Source organism: Haliotis asinina, chromosome 5 (assembly GCF_037392515.1).
Source record: "Haliotis asinina isolate JCU_RB_2024 chromosome 5, JCU_Hal_asi_v2, whole genome shotgun sequence".
In the NCBI taxonomy this organism is placed as follows: Eukaryota; Metazoa; Mollusca; class Gastropoda; order Lepetellida; family Haliotidae; genus Haliotis; species Haliotis asinina.
The window spans coordinates 55,281,690-55,305,417 of NC_090284.1; the positions used below are offsets into that span (position 1 = coordinate 55,281,690).

Below are 23,728 nucleotides of genomic sequence, written 5' to 3' on the forward strand. Positions count from 1 at the left end.
TTTAGGATGTTTTTTTAAATATAGTTTAGGGCTGTCAATATGGTATGTGCATCTGCTGTAAAAATGGAACTGTTATTTTGTAATCTAGAAGATATTGTTCTGGATCCAATGACAGTGGCACAAGCAACTGCGCCACCATCCTTGGACCCATCTGTAAATAAGGATTTATATGTACTATACTTACTTTTTAATTGTTTATATTCCTGTTTATATTGTTATTCATTAGTTTCTGATTATTTTTATATTTACGTAAGGTCAACTTGTTGTCTAACCGGTTGCCAAGGAGAAGAAAACAAGCGAAAAGGTGCTATATTATCTAGCTCAATGCCAGCAGCAGAAAGAAAAGGTTTTACTCTTAGCCCAAGAGGCGGAACAAGAGACGATTTCTTATTGTACAAATCCCCATACGGGGGATTGAAGACACAGTTATATGCAGGATTGGACTTATTTGAATACAGTTTAGTGAGATGCTGTAAAGATAATTTAGTACGACGGTGGTCAAGAGAAGGTTCGTCTGCTTCGGTGTATAGACTGTCAACAGGACAAGTTCGGAATGATCCGAAGTCTTAGACTTTGATGATGGATAGAATCAAGTATTTTGATGTTGCTTTTACAGGCTCCACCATAGACAATGGAGCCGTAATCCAGTTTAAATCTGATGAGTGACCTGTATAAAGGTACGAGGGCTGTTTGGTCTCCTCCCCACTTTGTATTTGAAACGACTTTCAACAAATTAAGCGCCTTCAGGCATTTGGTTTTTAGGTATTTAATATGTGGCTGAAAGGTTAAGTGTGAGTCAAAGATGAGACCAAGGAACTTAGCTTCCTTGACAACTTTGATTGGTGTACCAGTTTGTTTTAGATTGAGAAAATTTAAACCCGTTCTCAAGGCACTATTGATGAATTTTGTTGAGACAGATTTGTAACTATCTCTCAATAGTTCGCATGTTTTTGCCACGACAAGAGATGTTAAAGTCATCCACGAAAAGGGTACCGTGGATTGAATCTGTTAAAACTTTGGAATGACTATTTATTTTAATTCTAAATAGTCACAGGCAGAATACTGCCTTGTGGCACACCCTGATTCTGTTTGTAATGGTCAGAGATGGTAGACCCCACCCGGACTTGAAATTGTCTGCCCGTTAAAAGCTGTGATATGAAATGAGGCAAACGACCTCTTAAACCAAACTCATGTAAATCTTTTAAAATATCATGTTTCCATGTGGTATCATAAGCCTTTTCAAGGTAGAAAACTATAGATACAGCATGCTAGTTATTGACAATAGAATTCTTAATGAATGATTCCAATCGAACAAAATGGTCAATAGTACTTCTATTTTCACGGAAACCACTGTGACACTGAATGTTAGATATATGATTATTGGTCTCCAAATACGACACTAAATGATTGTTTATCTTTCGCTCCATACTTTTGCAAACGCAACTAGTTAATGATATAGGTCGATAATTAGATGCATCTGAATGGTGTTTACCAGGCTTAGGTATAGGAACCACAATAGCATTCCACCAGGAGGGAGGGAAAGTTCCTGAAGTTCAAATCTCATCAAATATGTCTAAAGGTACCTCGTGACATGAATCAGGTAAATGAATATTATCAGCCCCTGTTGCTGTATCATGACCTTGCACGAGAGCAGTTTGTAGTTCATGTAGGGATAATACATCTGTCAGAGTTGAAATTAATGGTTTTCTTGTCTTCTAACTTCTGGTATCTCTGGAATTGAGGAAAATAGTTTGATAAAGACGAATGTTTAGCGGAAAATAGTTTGTTTGCAATATCTGTAGCATCTTCCAAAATGTGATCTCTGTCTTTAAGGTGTTTAACACTTGTTTTGGAACACTTGCCCTTGATCCTTTGTACCATATTCCACACCTTTGATATAGGTGTGCGGGAGTTAATCTTGGAGACATGGGCTCTCCATGACTTACGTTTATTTTGCTTGAATGTAAGTTGAGCTTTAGCTCTGATTACTTTAACATTATTCAGATTATGTACAGTTGGATGTTTGCGAAAATATTTTTCCGCCTTCTTGCTGTTTTTCTAACCTGTTTGCAATCGCCATCAAACCATGGCTTACGAATATGTGGATTTACAGGGGACTTAGGAATTGTTTCGGTGCTATAATAGTATGCAGTGTATCTGAAAACAGTTGAATGGGGTCAGCAATATTCTGGAACGTTTCATGTTTGAGTTTCGCAGTACACAATGATGTGAATTTAGACCAGTTATCCACCTTGGCTATTCCACCTTGATGAGGGTGAAACATCAGACGGGTTATTGACTGAGGGAAGTGAAGGGAAATGGTCACATAAATCATCATGAACTGACCATGAAAATTCATTCAGAAGATCTGCTTCTGTGAGTGTAACGTCCAAGGCAGAATAGCTACCTGTCGGAGGGTGTAAATATGTGTGTGTGTACCATCATTAGATATGCAGAGACTGTTGTCAGAAATAAAATCGTCTAATATTTTACCCTTGGTATAGATAACATTACTTGCCCATAAAGGATCATGTCCATTCAAATCCCCCATGCAGGGATGGGGAAGCAGATCATACAGAGCTTGAAGGTCTGGAGGTTTGTACCTACAAAGAGCATAAAGTAAATGCAATGTGTAACAAACTGCAACGGCTTGAAGGTTAGTAATAAGATCGACAGGGCTGTGTATAATACCCGGCCTCACCAAGATAGATGGTGAACGAGATTGTGGACGGGATTGTGATGCTGTTTGCGTGGAAGCAACAGTTTGCATTTCACACGTAGAATAAGTCCAGGTAGTCACCCAAGAGATTTCAGTCTGGCATTCAACTGATTTAACTGTCTTAGTAGGTAGACGGGTAACAGCTGCAGAGTAAGACACAGTTGCAGTTGGAGTGAGTAACCAATCATGAGTAACCAAACGTTTAGCCTCTGCAAAAGAAATATTTTTTTCATGTTTCAGTTTCACAATCTGATGTTGCTGTTGCCAGACAGGGCAAGATTTAGATGAAGCAGCATGATCGCCAGAGCAATTAATTTGGGTTGTTTGGACAATCTATCGTGTCATGTGCAAGCTCTCCACAGCGATGACATTTCTAGCAGTTGGTACAAGATTTTGCACCATGACCAAACTTTTGACACGAGTAACACCGAAGCGGTATGTTCTTATCCACACTGATATTGCAGTAGCCTGCTTTGATGGATGACGGTGGAACAGGAAAAGAAATGTTGGGCAGATATGTGTTTAACTTTACAATCTGACCATATTGTCGACTTGTAAAACGTTTTACACCTGTTACACCCTGGTCTTTTAGTTCAAAAGCTATCTCATCTTCAGACATGTCTAACAGACAACGCTCTCTGTCTCTGACAATGCCCTTAGAACTGTTGAGAGTTTTGTGTGGGGACACAGTAACAGGTATGGACACGAGGTGCTTAACAGCTAAGAGTGTAGATGATTGAAATGCTGATTTGCACTCAAGTAATATAAAACCAGATCGCATCTTTTTCATTGACACAACGTCACCAGCAATGTCATAAATCGCTTTTGACAGAGCAAACAGATTCAGTTTCAAAGGACCATCATCCGAAGAAGAAAGCACTAAATAACGAGTCTAAAGGTCAGATTTGCCTTTTGCGACGGTGTCTTCATCAGAAGATAAACTATCCTCTGAAGTACGTTTGAGTTGTTTTGGGGTATCATGGTCATAGAACTTCATCATCCCAGCTCCCCACCCACCACAGAGTATCATAAAGACAATGCTATATGCCAGTGGGTTTCCTACTAAAAACCACCAAAATATGCACGCCCCAGGTAAAAATGTAGAATGAAAAAGTGACAAAACCGGTAAAACATGCCAAGATTCAACCTCTAAACTATACAATCGTATTTTACTAATGTCTCTAATGTGGGTAGTTACAGAATCAAAGCAAAATATTTTACATGCTTATGTACGATTTATTTAGCAAAGCCAGAAGAATCCCTGACAAACACGGACGTTTCTCCTCAATTTGTGGGTTTGTGAGAGTGAGGGTACTCCCTACAAGCCCCACTCCCATTAGTTAACAGGGTGTCCTCCCGTTTCATGTATTTTTTACTCGAAAATTAATTAGGTGATGTGGGTATGTCATGTCTGGTTGGTTTCTCAGAATTAGGGGAATTGGGTATGGGAGACTCCATATATATACTATGATCAGAGAGGATTTAGCAACCATGTTGGAGTGAAAGAATGACAAAACTCAGTGATAGATTAATGAGTGTCTTTTTTATGCATTATCAAAATGGTAATGGTTAAATAACACAAAATGCCCAATACCTCTCCAGCATGTCATACATGTATGTATCATAAAATGATATTTTATCAACTGAATAATACATACAAATACGTTTATGATATGAATAACATCACACTTTAGTTAAAAGTTGCATGCATTGAGCTTGTCAGATGTTTTAAAGATCAATGGAAAAGGTAGAGAAGGACAGCCCCACTTGGGAACTTGGGAACAGAGAGACGCCACGGTTCAGTGGTTACAGCTATACGGTCTTCTGTGCTCTCTGCTTATTATATTAATGATGGTGATGTAGATGAAAGTTACGCATGAAAATTAGGTGATGTGGGCATACTACGTCAACGGGCAGCTGTGCAGTCAACCAGATAGTTGGTTGTTTTAACACCTCTGACAATTGTTATGTCTGTCCAGGGAGACTATAACAAGCTGATGCCCGTTAACACATGTGATCAAACGATAATTTGCGTTCTTTAGCATGTTTCGAAAGGGATGGTCGTGGTGTTTCATTCATTCATTCATTCATTCATTCATTCATTGTAAGATTTTGACTGATACATTAAACTGGCTGAAGTACTTTTAAACGCAGCCGAAGTTGCGATGGAAACGAACCAAGTCCTTGTGTGTGTTGGAGCATGACGAAGCACATGTTAACACATGTGATCTAATGATAGTTTTGCGTTCTATGGCATGTTTAGGAAGGGATGGCAGTGGTGTATCATTTATTCTGCGTTCCCGGGACGGGCAAATAGGAATTACTGAAAATGGAAACCACGATATTAAAACGAAAAATGCTAAACTGGGTAGGTACACTTAAAACTACTGGGTAGGTACATTTGGGGTTGATAAGATATACTACAATACTGTTTAAAGATCTCACAACACTATTTATTAATGTGTCCCAGCAGAGTCACTGGAGTTCGGTCACTCTTGATTAGGGCTTTCACAAATAACTTCAACTTCATAGATATAGCTTGAATTTCGTGACATATATAGTATACCTAAATTCAAACGAATCTCAAGTTTTAGTGTTCTAAGTGTACTGAATATGTTGCTGGAAGTGAAGCTCTGCGTTCATGATCCGTGAAGATCTGGATCTGGAGTAGAACAGGGTTTCAGCAACCCATGTTTGCCATAAAACCCGACTATGCGATTAACGGGATCGGGTGGTCAGGTTCCCTGACTTGGTTGACACATGTCATCGGTTCCCAATTGTGCAGATCGATGCTCATGCTGTTGATCACTGGGTTGTCTGGTCCAGACTCGATTATCTACAAACCTCCGCCATATTGCTGGGATACTGCTGAGTGCGACATAAAAGTAAACTCACTAAATGAAACTGAAATTATTTGCCATTATAATTTCATCTATTTTTAAACCATATGTTTGCAAAATAAAGAAAACAAGCAAATGAAAATATTTTCGAGATTAGTCGAATTAAGACCGGAATCATTTCATTGTTTGTCATGATACTGTTTTTTGTTTGATACTTATAAACACGCTTTCATTCATTTACAGCCTTCAAGACAATAAAAAAAACTATGAATTTTGAGTGGAGGTTCAGATTCTTGTACCTGTTAAAATTAGCGGAATTAAGTCAAAATGACTTGAATTTTGTGCCATGATACTCATAAATATATCCTCATTCATTTACAACCTCCAAAACACAGGAATGGAATCATTTTGAGAAAAAGTAATTAAGCAGAAAATTAGCAGAATTAAGTCAAAATATACGTAATTTTATGTCACGACACTAATAAATATACTTTCATGTATTTAAAAATACATTATGGCCCGTGGGTGAGAATTTGTTAAATCGCTCTAAATTAACGGAATTAAGCCAAAATGAGTTGAAATTTCTGTCATGATACTTATGAACATACTTTTATCCATTGTTAATCCGAGATTTTCTAAAATCACTGTCAGTTAGCGGAATCACGTCACAACGTGCTGAAATTTGTGTCGTGATACTTATGAACATTTTTCCATTCATTTACAACCTCCAAAACATTTATTCTGGACGAAATTAAACATTCTCGCTCATGGGCCTGCCCATGTATATATACATTTTGGGATGCGATTGCACAATCAACAACATTTTGTCGTTCTTCTATCGCTATGGATACTCAAATAATGACATTTTGAGTAAGTAAAGTATGCTCACACCTTACTGTGGGTCGACTTCGTTTCCATACCGATAGAAGGCCAAAAAGTTATGTATTGTGCAAACGCATTCCAAAATGGGTTTGTATAAATGTTTGTCTTCAAAATTGAACACGATATATGAAACGTACACGCAGAAAAAGTTTCTCCGTGATGCACATAAAGTGGAAGAGCAATAGTGATCTCTCATGCTGAGGACCAATTCATCCGGGTGTTTTACATACGTCGACGATTTGCTGTAGCAACGAACTCTGGAGGACATTTACTGGTTTTCGATCAATTTCTGACCAAATCATCACAAATCGTCTGCGAGTAGTGGGAATTCGAGCATATCGACCAAAAGGTTGGACCTGTTCAGACACCACTACATCGACAATGACATGTACAGGCATGGAACCTGGGAACGCATGGAGCTTTGGTTCTGCGAGGATCGCGTTTCCTCCTGCAACCACGAGATGGGTATCAACGTGTCTATTAACGTTAATACGAACATTTTGCTCAGGGGGAAGATTTTCGAAGCTCTCTTAGCGCTAAGATAGTCGCAGGGGCCATTCATTAACACTGACTTACGACTATCTTAGCACTAAGACAGCTTCGAAAGTCGAGCCCCTGAACTGCCTTCGACAGGTGGACAAGTAAGATTGGAAAAGCGTCATGCTGTGGGGAGCTTTGTCCTGTACGGGAAGATCAGAGCTAGTGATGGTTCAAGGCAAACATACACCAAGTTACAGCAAATCGCTACATAGACCAAATCCTGTGACCTCACACCACCCCACCCCCACCCCCTCACTTATAAACCACCAGATTGAGATGTTTCAGTACGACAACCAGCACGTCAGCACGTGTACCAAGTGCTTATCTCGCCAGTGCAAATGTCGGTGTCCTTCCCTGGCCTTCCAAATCGCCTGATATGAACCTGATCCAGTATCCATGGGACGAACTTGGCCGACATGTCCGTAAACGTCACCGTCCTCAGACACTTGCGGAACTTACCAACGCGTTGCAGGAGGAATGACGAAGAAAATACCCAAGCAAACACCCAACGACGCGCGTAATCCGTTACAAGACGGTGTCGAGCAGTGACGGCTGCTAGGGGTGGTGTCACCAGGTACTGACCTGAACGCCAACTTGTGTCCACGTGCAGTGAGTGAACTGAACTAATGCTCACAATGACTCTCCTGTGTTTAACTTCCTTCATTTATTTAATCATTATTTTATTCGCGCTTAATCAACTTATGTATACATAGTTACGTTTCCTTATATCAGTTTGGCCTTTGCGTTTCCTTTTTCATTTTATTCTTTTTTTTCTTTTTTCCATGATCTTTTTTCTCGTTTTTGTTAAAACAATCTCTTACTGATATTGATCTAGTTACAGTTATTTACAATCGTTCCATGGAGCCAAAAGCTATAGTGTCGCCTGCGGAGAGAACAAAAGCCCTCACCTCGTCCTTCGATGCTGAGGTTCGCCCCCTGATAGACCTGGTCGACAAACTGCGTGGATATGGTTTGGACAGAGACATCCACCTTCCTTCTGTCGCCGTCATCGGGGACCAGAGTGCCGGGAAGAGCTCTGTTCTTGAAGCAATCTCCGGCGTTCAGCTTCCAAGAGGAACGGGTAGGCTGTGTTTCTTAATTTGGATGTAAAAAAGGACACATCAGCAATGACGCCAAACGGTAAGCCAATGTAAGAAAGGCACTTATATATAAACTGAGACTAAGCCTCTTTATACACGTTGCTGACACATTGAATAGAATCATTTGTGAATAGTCAGACGAAACTTTATGAACTTCGAGTCAGTTGTCTCTGGAGAATCTACTGAACGGTTTCCTTAGACAGCTGTTATGAAAAACGTTCCTGCAACTATTACAAAATCAGTGAACCGAAGGCTAATGTACATGTATGTCATCTGAGACATTTCAAAGACATAAGGATTAGAATGTATTGTGGATTATCTACTGAAGTCTGTATGCCATCTTCCAGTCATATCACATATCAACTGACGTCAGACTGGGTAACTTCACGTCACATCGGCACTGTTTCAGTCATATTGTGACGAGAACATTTAATTAAATTGCATAGTAATTTACGGTAAATTATAAGAAACCTGTTATCGACAGGCAGTAAAAACGACTAGAATATCACAATATCAAGAAATAAAATAGCATATATTTCTAACATAGGACTTGAAATTAGGACAATACAATATGAAAAAAGGCTCAGGATCGCCAATGACTGAAAGTAGACAACTACTCTAGGGGTCATGGGCACTTACAGACCTTTGGCCACTTGCATGGACCCTATCTTGATTTATATCATCCCTTCAGCCATTGGCTGTGTGACGTTGACCAGAACTGAAAAAAAAACAACAAAACATTTGTTCAGTACCATTTGATAAATGGAGATCTTTGGTAGCTTGGTATACTTAATAATTTCTTTTTTAATCAAATTGGTATCAGGCAAATGGTTTCCACATTTGGATATGTTTTGTTTGATCAGAAGAATACATTTATAGGATTATTAGTTTCACCTTTTATTTCAAGCAAAACCTTTTCCAATGTAAAGTGTACTGATAGTTGAACAGCATGAAGCCATTTTGTTACTTCGATCCATTATTTCCTTTACTTACTCACATTTCCAAAAGAGTTGGTCAATAGTTTCTAAATTTGTTATTTTTTGACACAAAAGGAGGAAAGAGGTGATTCTGTATATTTTGTTTTATTGAGAAAAGATTCTGTTGGTAAAATGTTGTGGATAATCCTATATTGCATCCGCCTAAGTTCGGTACTTTTATTTATACTTTACATTTATTTGAAGTAATGTTGTAAATCAACATTGCGTCTATCTAAAACACGTTCCTGTTTGGAATAACACAACATCGCGATGAAGGATGAATTCAAAAGAGTATTCTATAAAAAACTATTTCCTCCAGAATGATTTAATGTTTGGTAATTAAAGGGAAAGATGGGATTTTGAAGCGGGTCTGAAAATTCGTAAATTTCATGTTTGTGTGCGTATGGCCTTACTGCTGCTTTGATTCCTTCAAAGACTAGAAAATTGTTTTTGATTTGATACTTTTTTGAAAATTCGTCAAATGTAATAACCTACTGTCCTCATGTATAATATCATTAACAGAAACAACACCTCTAGTCTTCCAGTTTCCATACATTATCGCTTTGTCATCAATAGTTATGCTAGAGGTACCCCGGGTAGTTTGACTTTCAGTTTAGTTTTGTGATAACAGTTTTGATTCATGTTTAGCAAGAAAGAGTTCCCCACACAGTAAAAACATCTTTCCAAAATCTGTTGGATAAATTAGAAATACATATTTCTTTAATGTGCCTTGAGTTACCAGACCAGATGGAATATGATTTAGGGATTTTGTCTAGAAAAATATAAAGCCCCATTTGTTATTTGAGGTACTATTTAGTCTATTTATCCATTTAAGTTTTTGAGCATAAATTACGTTTTGTACATCTGGTACCCTGATCCCACCACGTTCTGGGTTTAAAGTGATTATGTTTCCTTTAACTTTAACTGAGAATAGATGATTTAACTGTGAAAGTTAAGGGGATTTAAAAATAGTGTTTTTCCCAAAAGGAGATAAGGGAAGCGTTGACCAAAGTCCAAAGTTTCAGGACTTCCGTACCCTGTCACAGAGGATAATATTTTTACAGTACTTAACCCCCTTCGAGGATACAGCCACTAACAATCAAAGTTACTAATCTAACCTACCAGTCAGTAAGATAGATCTATGTGCAGAACATGCTAATCAGAATTCATCACAGAAATCAATATCCTTGAAACAAAACCAATAATTAAATGGGAACAGTGTTAAAACATCTTTAACTGTTTTTACTGTAAATATTTACCCTTAGTGATGGAGAATTCAACACTGCCAAGCGGGATATGTTTGACTGTTACTCTCATCACAAGGGAGACAAAACGTAGGATCTTCACCCTTTAAAAAGTATTTGTGAGTATATATAGTATGTCCAATACGACATCGTCACATGATAACCTCTTCAAGTCTGGACTGACAACTCAAGTGAGTGTAACGAATGTAGGGGTTTATTTCATGGAATATATTTCTGCATCAGATCACGGATGTTTTCTCGTCAGATGTCCTTGAACATGTCTGAGTCTACCAATAGTTAGAAAACTTGAAAACAAGTTGGTCATTATGAGGTAGTATGGTCAGGGGTCTTGGGTGACTTTAACGTTGACTCTTACAAGTATTGCTTTGTAGGGTTGTATTCGAGATCTTAAAAAACCAACTGAAAATTAAAGCACTTTAAGAACAGAAAATCCAATAGTGTGCATTCTTGTTTGTAGGTATTGTGACAAGGTGCCCGTTGGAGATGCGGATGAAGCATTCAGAGGATAAGGACATGTGGGAAGGAAAGATAATGTATAAGGACAAACATGATATGCATCATGAGGAAGTCATCCTGAACAGAGAGAGCGTCGGAGACCTTGTGCGGAAAGGTTGTTGAACAATGAAACATTCTAACAACATTAATTGAATAACCATATCGTGAACTACAGCATTAAAATCTAATGAGTTTTAAGTGTATTCTATGTAAACAAAGAAGTATATATTTCTCACCAACCAAACTTAGGTATTGATTCTGTTTAAGTGAGAATCTACACAGTGCAGAAACATGCTTACTATAGTGTTTCATGCATACAGCCCAGAATAAAATGACAGATGGTGCCAAGGGAATTAGTGATAACCTAATTACGCTCGAAGTAACGTCATCAGATGTCCCTGACCTTACCGTCATAGACCTGCCAGGTATCGCAAGAAATGCTGTCGATGGTCAACCGGTTGATATCGAAGCGAGGGTAAGATATCATTACAGTGATACTTCATTTCAAAACATGTAATCCCATCAGGCGAATGACAATGTACACATTTCCCTGCAGTACTGGTATCGACATGTGATTGAGGACGTATATTTGAAGGATTGATAAAGCATGGGAAGGTATGTGACAAAAATGTAATCCAGATAATCATTCTGTGTCATTTGAGATGTTTCAGTAGTATTGTCAGTTTGAACATCCAATCAACCAATCAGAATATGTATATGTCATTCGAATTGTTTTCCAATACATACATCCTAGCGTATTTTATCTATATCATCTTAGCAAGTGAAAAATGTTGGAATATATTCTTGAAACTTAGTTCAGTTTTCAAACTATCAATAACGGCTTACCGCAACAACAGCTCTAACAATTACTTTTCAGATTAAAGATATGATCCGTAAATACGTGAAACGCCAGGAGACAATCATCCTTGCTGTTCTACAGTGTAATGTGGATATAGCTACTTGTGAAGCGCTGAAAATGGCAAAGGAATTTGATGGCGAAGGTGGAAGAACGCTGGGTACGTCATGCCATTTGGTTTGATTTTTGAAAGGGGGATCCAAACATTTTAAAGTTTCTGAATTAAATTTATGTCAACGTTAGTGTTTATACTTTCAAATACATATATGATGATGGGATTAAAGTTCACTTGATTCCAGATTTATAATTATAAAATGTTTATGTTTGGTGTATCTTGATGCTTTCGTCTAGATGGGCGATGGAGTAGCCTAGTGGTTAAGGCGATCGCTTGTGAGGGCGAAACGTCCTATTCCCGGCATGGATAAAACGCCCATTACTGGAGTCCCACGCCGTAATATTGCTGGAATATTGCTGAAGGTGGCGTGAACGTCACCTCATTCACTACATTTCGTCAGTAAGTGCTCAGTACATGATTTCGCTATGAAGTCAATCGGTAAAATGAATCTGTGCAGGGGTTCTAACCAAGCCGGACTTGTTGGACAAGGGAGCCGAGACTAGTGTGATGAGAATCCTGAACAACATGGAGTTCACACTGTCCAAGGGCTACATCATTGTCAAGTGTCGAGGTCAGGAGGCTGTATCGGAAGGCCAGTCTTTGAAACAAGCACTGGATGTAGAAGAAGATTTCTTCAGAAGTCACAGACATTTCAGGTGGTGTGCTAATACCAGTGAAATACATGCGACATTTCTCGACTTGGAATTTAAACATATGAATTGGTTAGACGTCACACCAGAATACCTCTGCCACACTTGATGTGACTGCACTAAATTGTGTGGTTTTTTTTCCTTTTAATTTCGGGTTTGGATAACACGAATAGATATCTGTAACTTGAAAAAATATATTATTAAAGAACTGTTGTTTTGTTTCACATTTTCCAGCTCTTTGCGACCTTCTCAATGGGGAATCCCCAACCTATCCGAGCGCCTGTCACGTGAGCTGAAGAAACACATCAAGGTGTGTATAATTTTATGGGTATATACTAGTAACTATTCACGCACCTACGAAGCGTTTGTCATAACTTCACTGCTAGGCCATTAGATTCACTTCACATTTCGGGGCCATGGTTATGGTTAATAACATCAGCTTTGAAAAGAGGCAACCAGTGATCGTACGATTTCGAAACACAAACCTGACACACCAGAAACATTGCACGTGGGCTATGGAATTCATTCGGCAAGGATCACTCTTTGTTTTGAAACGCTTCATAATACACCACAGTAACACAATCATAAACAGTCGTACACAACTACAGCCACCAACACAGGTTAGAAGTTGATGAAAATCTCAAACAGCCCCATGAAGTCAACCCCAGAGAGTCAGTCAGTTCGTGGTTCATTTAGTAGTTTTTAGAAGTTGTCTCATCCACCACGTGTTGTAGAAACTGTTACCTGAACTGAAGGAGGATGTCCGCCGCAAACTTCTTGAGACGGAGAAGCAGTTGCATGATCTCGGAGAGGATCCTCCAGAAACAGCCTCAGAGAAACGTCAGATGGCTCTCCAGGTATATCCGAGAATGGCATTTGTAAGGGCATTCCATGTCCATGATTTATATACATGTAATCTGTTAACAATCATTAGTCAAATCAGATACACAGACATCCTCAATATCTCCAGCGTATACGTTCCGATAAATATCCAGTATACCCAGGATGCATCTACGGCTCTACCCGATGATTGTATTGTCTCCCTTTGCTGGCTCCGCATTATCGTAGCGGCCAGTCAGCTATGCCGCCATTACAATCGAGCTTGCCAATGTCAACAAACATAGCAGTTGTAGCTGCGGAGAAATTATACAGACAAAATGATAAGAATGAAACTTTGGAAAATCAAGCAAGAACTCCTTCTACCTCTTTCTTATTACCTCTGCATCAGCTGTGATGCTAAATTTAATGGGTTAGATATTTTAGAAAGGGAAAGGAAGTTTATGTTGGAAAACTCATCTCCACAACGTGGACAACTGATTGTCAAAAAAAATCAGCCAAGGGAGGTAATAACTTCATCGGCCCGAGTTGTAGATTCTTCCAGAGCATAGTAGAGATATATCGGATACCCTGGAGATATCGAGCATGATACGCAGAAGGGCAGGTCTTGGCACACACAATCATTACTCGTTACAACAGTAATAATATTATCGCAACAACTGTCACATTTCAGCTTGGCCTTAAACACTTGCACCTAAGTGTTATCTGATTACATTTATAAATGTATATGAAATAAAAAAATGTATATTTTGTTTTATCATATCTGAAATATCACCAACGAAGAACCATTTCAGTCAGATAGTGTAACAGGCATTTCATGAATTGACTGAAAGTTGACTGGAACATATATATGTAATCTTACCAATAAGTACAACTAGATAGGCCAGTGAGTCAGTTTCATTAATGAAGGAAATATACACACGAGGATTAATTAAGCACCACCCATTTTCATGCTATAAGATTGTGTTAAACACAACACACTGGCCATTCATGATATGGAAACCAAACATGTGGTTATAATTTCGTTAGCTGAACTATCTAAAGTGTCAATCCATCAACTACCAACACTGCTACTTTCGGCCGTAATTTATTGGCGCGACTATGCTTGTCGTAAGAGGCGACTAACGGGATCGGGTGGTCAGGCTTGCTGACATGGTTGACACATGTCATCGGTTCCCAAATGCGCAGATCGATGCTCATGTTGTTGATCACTGGATTGTCTGGACCAGACTCGATTATTTACAGACCTCCGCCTTATAGCTGGAATATTGCTGAGTGCGGCGTAAAACTAAACTCACTCACTCACTCACTAATTTATTGGCGGTCATATGGGGGACACTAAAAATGTTTTCAATAATCATGTCCAAAACTATGCTCACACAGACAATATCTGTGGCCCAGCGTACACAAATTTCATCCTAAGCTAACAGTAATGGTGATATCAGTATTTGGTGTATCCTCTCGCACGGATAACTGCTGCAACCCTCCTCCTCATGTTGGAACTCAAACGCCATCACTGGCATCCTCTGCCATTCCTCATGAAGAGCCTGGGCTAATTCCTGTAGATTTTGAACAGGTGGATCCCTTACTTGAACTTGACGTCCCAGATGATCCCATAAATACTCAACTGGGTTGAGATCAGGACTTCTCGCAGGCCAAGGTAATCTGTCACTGCGTTTTTGTGCAAGTATGTGGCCTAGCATTATCGTCCATAAATACTGGTCGACCGGCGCGGGGATGGGTATCAAAATGTTGGACAACAGCAGCTTCCAGTACGTCCTGTTGGGATTTCTGACGATTGAGTGTCCCTCGAATGGTGATTAGATTCAGCTTACAGTCGTGGGAGATACACCCCCACACCATTACAGAGTACCGCCAAAGGGTTCAGCTACATGAATCATCCGCTGTTGATAAAGCTCATTACTCCTTCTCCAACTCGCCAACGGCCGTCAGTAACACGAAGAAGAAAACGGCTGTCATCGGACCAATGGATCCTGCGCCATGTCCTCAGGTTGTGGTTTTGCCGTTGATTGCACCACGCCAATCGTTGAGCCTTGTGTCTGTCAGTAAGGGACGTCTGATTGGACGACGTGAACGGAGTCCAGCGGACCTGAGCCTCCTTCGGATGCGCGCTGGTTGAGAGACGAACACCCACTCTCCATTGTTCTCTGAGATCCTTGGCATTGGTGAGTGAGTGAGTGAGTGAGTTAATATTTAACTTCACATCGGCAATGTCTCAGCCATGTCGTGGCGAGAACATTTAATACTGCAATGAAACATATGTATAGTTTAGAAACCTGTCAACGAAGGACAGTAAAACAACTAGAATATCACAAATTGGGATTAAAAGTAGTGCAGAAAGTTAAAACTAATATCACTATTCGGACAATACAATATAAAAGCAGGCTATAGATTGCCAACAACTGAAGGTAGATCATCATACTAGGGACCATTGGGACTTACAGCATGGACCCTAGTTGGATTTACAGCATCCCTTCAGATGTCAGGAATTTAGGCACATCTAGCCAAAAATTAAAAATACACATGTGCTACGACTAAGAACAGTGGAAAGTTTCAATTTACTGTGAATGTTTTTGGACTTACCTACCCTCTCAGGAGGACAACAATTTTACAATACTTCAAGCCCCATTGAGGGTACAGCCACCAACAATTCAAGTTACTAATCGAAACTTCCAATAATTAAAATACATCTTTTTTCACAACATGTTATTCAGGATTCAACCAAAAAATCAGTTCCTTTAAAAAAAACAATAATTAAATAAGACCTAACGCTTGTTAAAAGATCCTTAATTGTTTTAACTGTAAAATACGTATCCCTTGTGATGGAGACTTCAACACAGTCAAGTAAAATGTGCTTGACCGTGACTCTCTCATCACAAGGGATACAAAATGGAGGATCCTCACCTTTTACAAGGTATGAATGAGTATATCTTGTACGGCTTATACGACATCGTCGCAAAACAACCTCTTCTAATCTGGACTGACAGCTCAAGTAGGTTTAACCAATATACGGTTTTATTTCATGTAATTTATTTGTACCTACTTGGGTGCCCCTCTTCGTCTGCATCAGATCACGGATGTAAGTTCTAATGCTAGCTTTGTAATCAGTGTATGGAATAAGAAGTGGTTTCACAAATTTGTTGAGTGCTGCCTTAGAAGCAAGATCGACCATTGCGTTACCAGAAATACCCACGTGACTTGGTAACCAACAGTATACGATGTTGTAATGGCCAGTGGCAAGATTATTATACAACTCAATAATTTAAATAAAAAGTGGATGTTTACAAGAGAGACTTTTTAATAGCCTGAAGGCAAGAAAGAGAATCGGAATAGATTACATACTATTTATGTTTAGGGTGTCTTTGTATATATTTAAGAACCGTTAGTATGGCGTTAGCTTCAGCTGTAAAAATAGAACTGTTGCCTGGTAATCTAGAAGATATTGTTCTAGATCCAATGACAGTAGCACAAGCCACTGCGCCACCGTCCTTTGACCCATCTGCAAATAAGGATTTATAATTGCTATGTTTAAGTTTAAATTGATTATATTCCTGTTTGTATTGTAATTCATGAGTTTCTGATTTTGTAAATGTAGTTAATGTTAGGTCCACTTGGGGACTAACCAATTGCCAGGGAGGAGGAGAAAGACGTCGGGAAGGAGTTATATGTTCCAGCTTAATGCTAGAGGCAGCAAGAAATGCTTTAATTCTGAGCCCAAGAGGCGGAACAAGGGAAGACTTTTTGTTATGCTAATCCTCATAAAGTGGATTAAAGACACAATTAAATGCAGGATTAGACTCATTAGAAGCAAATTTTGTTATGCATTGTAAAGATAGTTTTATACGGCATTGGTTGAGAGAAGGCCCATCAGCTTCGACGTAAAGACTGTCGATAAGAGAGGTTCTAAAAGAACCAAGACAATGTCTTCGGCCTTGGTGGTGCACAGGATCAAGTAGTTTAAGGTTGCTTTGACAAGCTCCACCATGTACGATGGAGCCGTAATCAAGTTTCGATCGGATCAGTGATCTATATAAGTGAAGAAGGGTAGTTTGATCCCCTCCCCATTTTGAATTAGAAACAACCTTTAATAAATCGAGTGTCTTCAGGCATTTGGCTTTACGGGATTTAATATGTGGCAAAAAGGTCATACGTGAATCGAAAATAAGTCCTAAGAACTTTGCATCCTTGACCACTTTGATTGGGGTACCACTTAGAAGTAGTTCTGGGTCTTTATGAGGGTTGTATTTACGACAGAAGTGTATACAATTTGTTTTTGATTTAGAAAATGTGAAGCCGTTTTCAAGACACCATTTATCTATTTTGTTTAAACACAACTGTAGTTGCCGTTCAATAGTATGCATATTTTTCCCACGACAAGAAATATTCAAATCATCCACAAATAACGATCCATCTATTAAATCGTTTAAAACTTTAGATAAATTGTTGATCTTTAGGCTAAAAAGAGTTACAGACAAAATACTGCCCTGTTTAACACCTGATCAGACAGGGTAGAACCCACTCGGACCTGGAACTGTCTGTTATTTACAAAGTTGGCTACAAATTCAGGCAAACGACCTCGCAAGCCGATGTCATATGAATCTCTTAATATGCCATAGTTCCAGGTTGTGTTATATGCTTTTTCGAAATAAAAGACAGACACAGCGTGTTGTTTATTGATTAAGTCGTCTTTAACAAATGATCCTAAACGCACTAAGTGATCGACAGTACTTCTATTTTTACGGAAACCACATTGTATATCTGTTATAAGGTTATTTGTTTCCAAATACCAATCAAGTCGATTATTTATCATGCGTTCCATGGTTTTGCAAACACAGCCAGTTAGTGAACGTGGTCGATAATTGGATGGATCCGTATGATCACGTCCAGGCTTAGGTATGGTACTACTATAGCGTCACGCCACGAGGGAGAAAAGTTACCCGATGTCCAAAATATCATCAAAAATAGACAACAGAGTTTGAAGACATGGTTCTGGTAAGTGCTTTAGGAGTCGATAATGTATGTTATCAGCTCCTGTAACAGTATCGTGGGCTTGGTCAAGAGCGGTATAGAGCTCATGAATAGAAAATAGTTCATTATAGTCTTCCCCATTATTAGAACTGAAGTTAATAGTTTTCTTTTCTTGTTTTTGATATTGATGGAATTTAGGTACATAATTAGAAAAGGAAGAGTGTTTAGCGAGGGTTTCACCCAGTTTATTCGCAATATCTGATTTATCTGTAAGTAATTGATGTCCATGTTTAAGATGATGGACAACATTACCTTTACATTTAATTTTCAGGACCATGTTCCATACCTTGGACATGGGTGTCCGAGAATTTGTTTTGGATACATACTTTTTGCCAACATTGGCGTTTGTTCTTTTTAAAAGTACACCGTGCTTTAGCATTTAAAATATTAAATTTATTTAAATTGTGCACCATAGGATGGCGACGGAAATAATGTTCTGCTTTTTTCCTAGCCTTCCTAGCTTGTTGGCATTCATCACTGAACCATGGTTTTCTTATGTGTGGAACTGCCGAGGACTGTGGTATACACTCATCAGCTATAGAGTTCACTTCATCAGAGAAGCATTTAATAGCATCAGGAACGTCAATAAAACGTTCAGGTTTAAGTTTTTCAGCACACAGTGTTTCATATAAAGCCCAGTTAGCCTTTTTGAAATTCCGCTTTGATCATGGAGGAACATCAAATGGAGTTACAGGTTCTAGTATAGTAGGAAAGTGGTCACTTCCACAGAGGTCATCATGGACTGACCATTCAAATTCATTAAGTAGCTCTGAATTTGTGAGTGACAAGTCGAGAGCAGAATAGGTTCCTGTACCAGGGTGTAAATATGTGTTGGAACCATCATTATACATACATAAATCATTATCAGAACAAAAGTCCTCCAACAATTTAGGCACCCATGAAGAGCCACCTCTTCGTGGTGGGTGCTGGGTGCTGGGTGCTGGGTGCTGGGTGCTGGGTAACGCTAAGTGCTCTTCTCCCGTGTGGACCCGGGACAGAATGTGTCCACAGCACCCCATTGCTTGTCGTAAGAGGCGACTAAATTGGGCAACAGTTTTGCCGTGGGTTGCGTCCCGTGTCGGTGGAGGACGGGAACCTGGTGGTTGAGGGCAGTTGGGCTTTTAACTGCGTTCCATTTGCCCAACACACCACTTCGGCCCTTACTTCACCCAGACGGGTGGTTGAATGGGCCCGATTCAACCAATCGGCTGGTCATGCCAAGCCCTGTGCATGGACTGTGTCTGTGTCATTGCACAATTTTGTAATTTGGAATTGTTTTGAAATTCGGTCTTGGCACTACTGTTGATTTGAAACTTTTTTTATTCTGAATTATGATCGTATGAACTTTGCCTAGAGTCTTATGCCAGAAGGCGATGGCTCATGGGCCAATCTGGTGGATTAGTTATTTTTAATTCTTTCGCTAGAGTATATCATCTGAGTATCCTTGGTGCTGCAAGTCGGAGACCCACTTGCATTCAGCATTGTCCTTGTGATGCTCCGTGGTGGGTGGGGAGCTCAGATGATGAAATCTAACTATCTAAACATGGCTTACGAAACCCCTAAAAAAAAGAGCAAACGTCAACTTGATACTGATCCCATTGAAACTGACCACAGACTGCCCAACTCAATTGATTACTGGCCACGTTTTCTTGTTGTTGAGACTATTGACAAGACCCCTTTAAAGTTGAATCCTTTTGCCGTAGCTAAAGGTATACAAGGCATCGCTGGTGATGTTAAAACATTAGGCGATTACGTTCCGGTGCCCTTCTGGTTGAGTGTGCAAAAAGACAGCAAGCCACCAATCTTATGAGTACTAAATCTTTTGTCGGTATTCCAGTTACGATCTCGGCTCACAAAACACTTAACACGAGCAAAGGAATTGTCAGGGACCGTGAACGTTTGTTTGCTGACATGTCAGAACTTGAGATCACCTCAGAGATGAAGGAGCAAGGTGTCCTTTTTGTCAAACGTTTTACAACCCGTAGAAATGATGCTACTGTCAACACAAATACATATTTGTTTTCTTTCTCTTCTCCAAATGTTCCAAAATCATTGAAAGCAGGATACTGTAACATCAACGTTGAAATGTACATTCCAAACCCTCTTCGATGTTTCAAATGCCAAAAGTTCGGCCATGGGGTTAATAACTGCACATTGTCTGTTGTTTGTGCTCACTGTGGTGAAAAGACACATACAACGGAAGATTGTGACAGTAACGTTAAGAAATGTACGAACTGCACTGGTGCCCATTCATCGTTTTCCAAAGAATGTCCTGTCTGGAAGTATCACATGGAGATCAACAAACTAAAATTCACCCGAAACATTAGTTTTGCAGATGCCAAAAAGCTGGTCCAAAGTTCTGAACCTAAAGAAAGCTATGCGAGTCAGTGTGAGTGAGTGAGTTTAGTTTTACGTCGCACTTAGCAATATTCCAGCTATATGGCGACGGTCTGTAAATAATCGAGTCTGGACCAGACAATCCAGTGATCAACAACATGAGCATCGATCTGCTCAATGGGGAACCGATGACATGTGTCAACCAAGTCAGCTAGTCTGACCGCCCGATCCCGTTAGTCGCCTCTTACGACAAGCATAGTCACCTTTTATGGCAAGCATGGGTTGCTGAAGGCCTATTCTACCCCAGGACCTTCACGGGTCAAAGAAAGCTATGCTTCCATTACTAAAACATCGTCGGAAGCAAGTACAAAATCAACCGCAAGCTGTCAAACTGACTTGACTTGGATAACATCAGAAGCTCCTCTGATTTTTTCACCTGCAATATCTATCTACTCAAACGCCAGAGTCACTTTCGTCTCAAATCCAATCAGTAGCATCCTCTGATCATGAGTCTTCTCAATCAACTCCAAAATCTTCAGAAACTGTTAAAACTAAACCTAAAAGGCCAGATCCTATGAAAAAACTAAGTGGCAGAGCTCCTAAAGGGTTGCAGAACAAAATACAATTGTTTAACAAATAGGGGTCTCTCGAGGACATGGACGTTTCTGAAAACGTCCATTCTAGGGCACATAGCTTGTCGCCCTCCAAAAAGTGCGGGGTAGATCCCCAATAAATCCCCCAAAAGATAGTTTATTCTAATAATATTGTACAGTGGAACTGCAGAGGATTGAGGACTAATTTACATGAATTACAGCTATTAGTCCAAGATTTTACACCTTCAGCGTTATGTCTCCAAGAGACATATTTAAAACAAACAGATATATTTGACCTTCGTCATTTTAATGCATATCATTGTTTTTCCCCTCCGGGTGATAGGGCCACTGGCGGATCATCCATTCTAGTCAGACAAAACGTTATTCAAAGCCCTGTTTTACTTAATACCAATATGCAGGCTGTTGCAGTGAGAATTACTTTACATGTAGCGTTTACGCTATGCTCTCTTTATATTTCGCCACCTTCGACGTTTGCCAAAAGTGATCTTCAAGCTCTATATGACCAACTCCCGAAGCCCTGTATTATAATGGGAGATTTAAATGGACACAACCCACTCTGGGGTAGTGTAACTACCAACACTGAAGGTAAATTGTTGGAGGACTTTTGTTCTGACAATGATTTATGTATTTATAATGATGGTTCCAACACATATTTACACCCTGGTACGGGGACTTATTCTGCTCTCGACTTGTCATTGACAAATTCAGAACTATTAAATGAATTCGAATGGTCAGTCCACGATGACCTCTGTGGAAGTGACCATTTTCCTACTATATTAAAAGCTGTAACTCCATCTGATGTTCCTCCATCATCAAGACGGAATTTCAAAAAGGCTAACTGGGCTTTATATGAAACACTGTGTGCTGAAAAACTTAAACCTGAACGTTTTATTGACGTTCCTGATGCTATTAAATCTTTTTCTGATGAACTGAATTCCATAGCTGATGAGTGTATACCAAAGTCCTCTGTAGTTCCACACATAAGAAAACCATGGTTCAACGATGAGTGCAAACAAGCTAGGAAGGCAAGGAAAAAGGCAGAACATTATTTCCGTCGCCATCCTATGGTGCATAATTTAAATAAATTTAAAATTTTAAATGCTAAAGCACGGCGTACTTTTAAACAAAACAAACGCCAATCTTGGCAAAATTATGTGTCCAAAATAAATTCTCGGACACCCATGTCCAAGATATGGAATATGGTCCAGAAACTCAAACGTAAAGGTACTAAATCTACTGTCCATCATCTTAAACATGGAGATCAATTGCTTACTGATAAATCAGATATTGCTAATAAACTGGGTGAAACCCTTGCTAAACACTCTTCCTCTTCAAATTATGTACCAAAATTCCAGCAATATCAAAAACAGGAAGAAAAGAAAACTATTAATTTCAATTCTGATAATGGGGAAGATTATAATGAAACGTTTTCTATTCATGAACTCCATACTGCTCTTGATCAAGCTCATGACACTGCTACAGGAGCTGATAACATACATTATCAACTCCTGAAACATTTACCAGAATCCTGTCTGGAAACTCTCCTAAATATTTTTGATGATATTTGGATATCGGGTAACTTCCCTTCATCATGGCGTGACGCCATAGTAGTAGTACCAATACCTAAGCCTGGACGTGATCATACCGATCCATCCAATTATCGGCCGATTTCGTTAACTAGCTATGTTTGCAAGACCATGGAACGCATGATAAATAATCGACTTGTTTGGTACTTGGAAACAAATAACCTTATAACTGATATACAGTGTGGTTTCCGTAAAAACAGAAGTACTGTCGATCACTTAGTGCGTTTAGAATCATTTGTTAAAAATGCACTAATTAATAAACAACATGCTGTGTCTATCGTTTTTGATCTCGAAAAAGCATATGACACAACCTGGAAATATGGTATTTTAAAAGACTTACATGACTTCGGCTTGCGAGGTCGTTTACCTCAATTTATAGCCAACTTTTTAAATAACAGACAGTTTCAAGTTCGAGTGGGTTCTACCCTGTCTGATCATTACAATCAGGATCAGGGTGTTCCACAAGGCAGTATTTTGTCTGTCACACTTTTTAGCATAAAGATAAATAGTTTATCAAAAGTTTTAAACGATTCAATTGATGGATCGTTATTTGTGGACGATTTTAATATTTCTTGTCGTGGTAAAAATATGCATACTATTGAACGGGAAATGCAGCTTTGTTTAAACAAAATAAATAAATGGTGTCTTGAAAACGGCTTTAAATTTTCTAAATCCAAAACTAATTGTATACATTTTTGCAGAAAATATAAACCACATAAGGACCCTGAACTATCTCTAGATGGCAGTCCCATCAAAGTTGTGAAGGAGGCCAAGTTCTTGGGCCTAATCTTTGACTCCCATTTAACGTTTCTGCCTCATATCAAGTCCCTTAAAACTAAATGCCTGAAGGCTCTTGACTTGTTGAA

At 39.2% G+C, this 23,728-nt stretch overlaps 1 protein-coding gene across 2 annotated transcripts in view; it reads left to right on the top strand.

Moving 5' to 3' along the window:
* Positions 1 to 23,728, top strand: part of LOC137284850 (interferon-induced GTP-binding protein Mx1-like) — a 98,908-nt gene that overhangs the window by 38,269 nt on the left and 36,911 nt on the right. Inside the window, exons 2-9 of one of the 2 annotated variants that reach the window (XM_067816871.1) lie at positions 2,960 to 3,415; positions 7,817 to 8,062; positions 10,781 to 10,933; positions 11,139 to 11,293; positions 11,696 to 11,834; positions 12,247 to 12,445; positions 12,674 to 12,749; positions 13,174 to 13,296. In XM_067816871.1, coding sequence (XP_067672972.1) covers positions 3,337 to 3,415; positions 7,817 to 8,062; positions 10,781 to 10,933; positions 11,139 to 11,293; positions 11,696 to 11,834; positions 12,247 to 12,445; positions 12,674 to 12,749; positions 13,174 to 13,296 — 1,170 coding nt within the window. In that variant the 5' untranslated portion in view covers positions 2,960 to 3,336. The remainder of the gene's footprint in view (positions 1 to 2,959; positions 3,416 to 7,816; positions 8,063 to 10,780; positions 10,934 to 11,138; positions 11,294 to 11,695; positions 11,835 to 12,246; positions 12,446 to 12,673; positions 12,750 to 13,173; positions 13,297 to 23,728) is intronic. The other variant, XM_067816870.1, reaches the window with a different exon arrangement.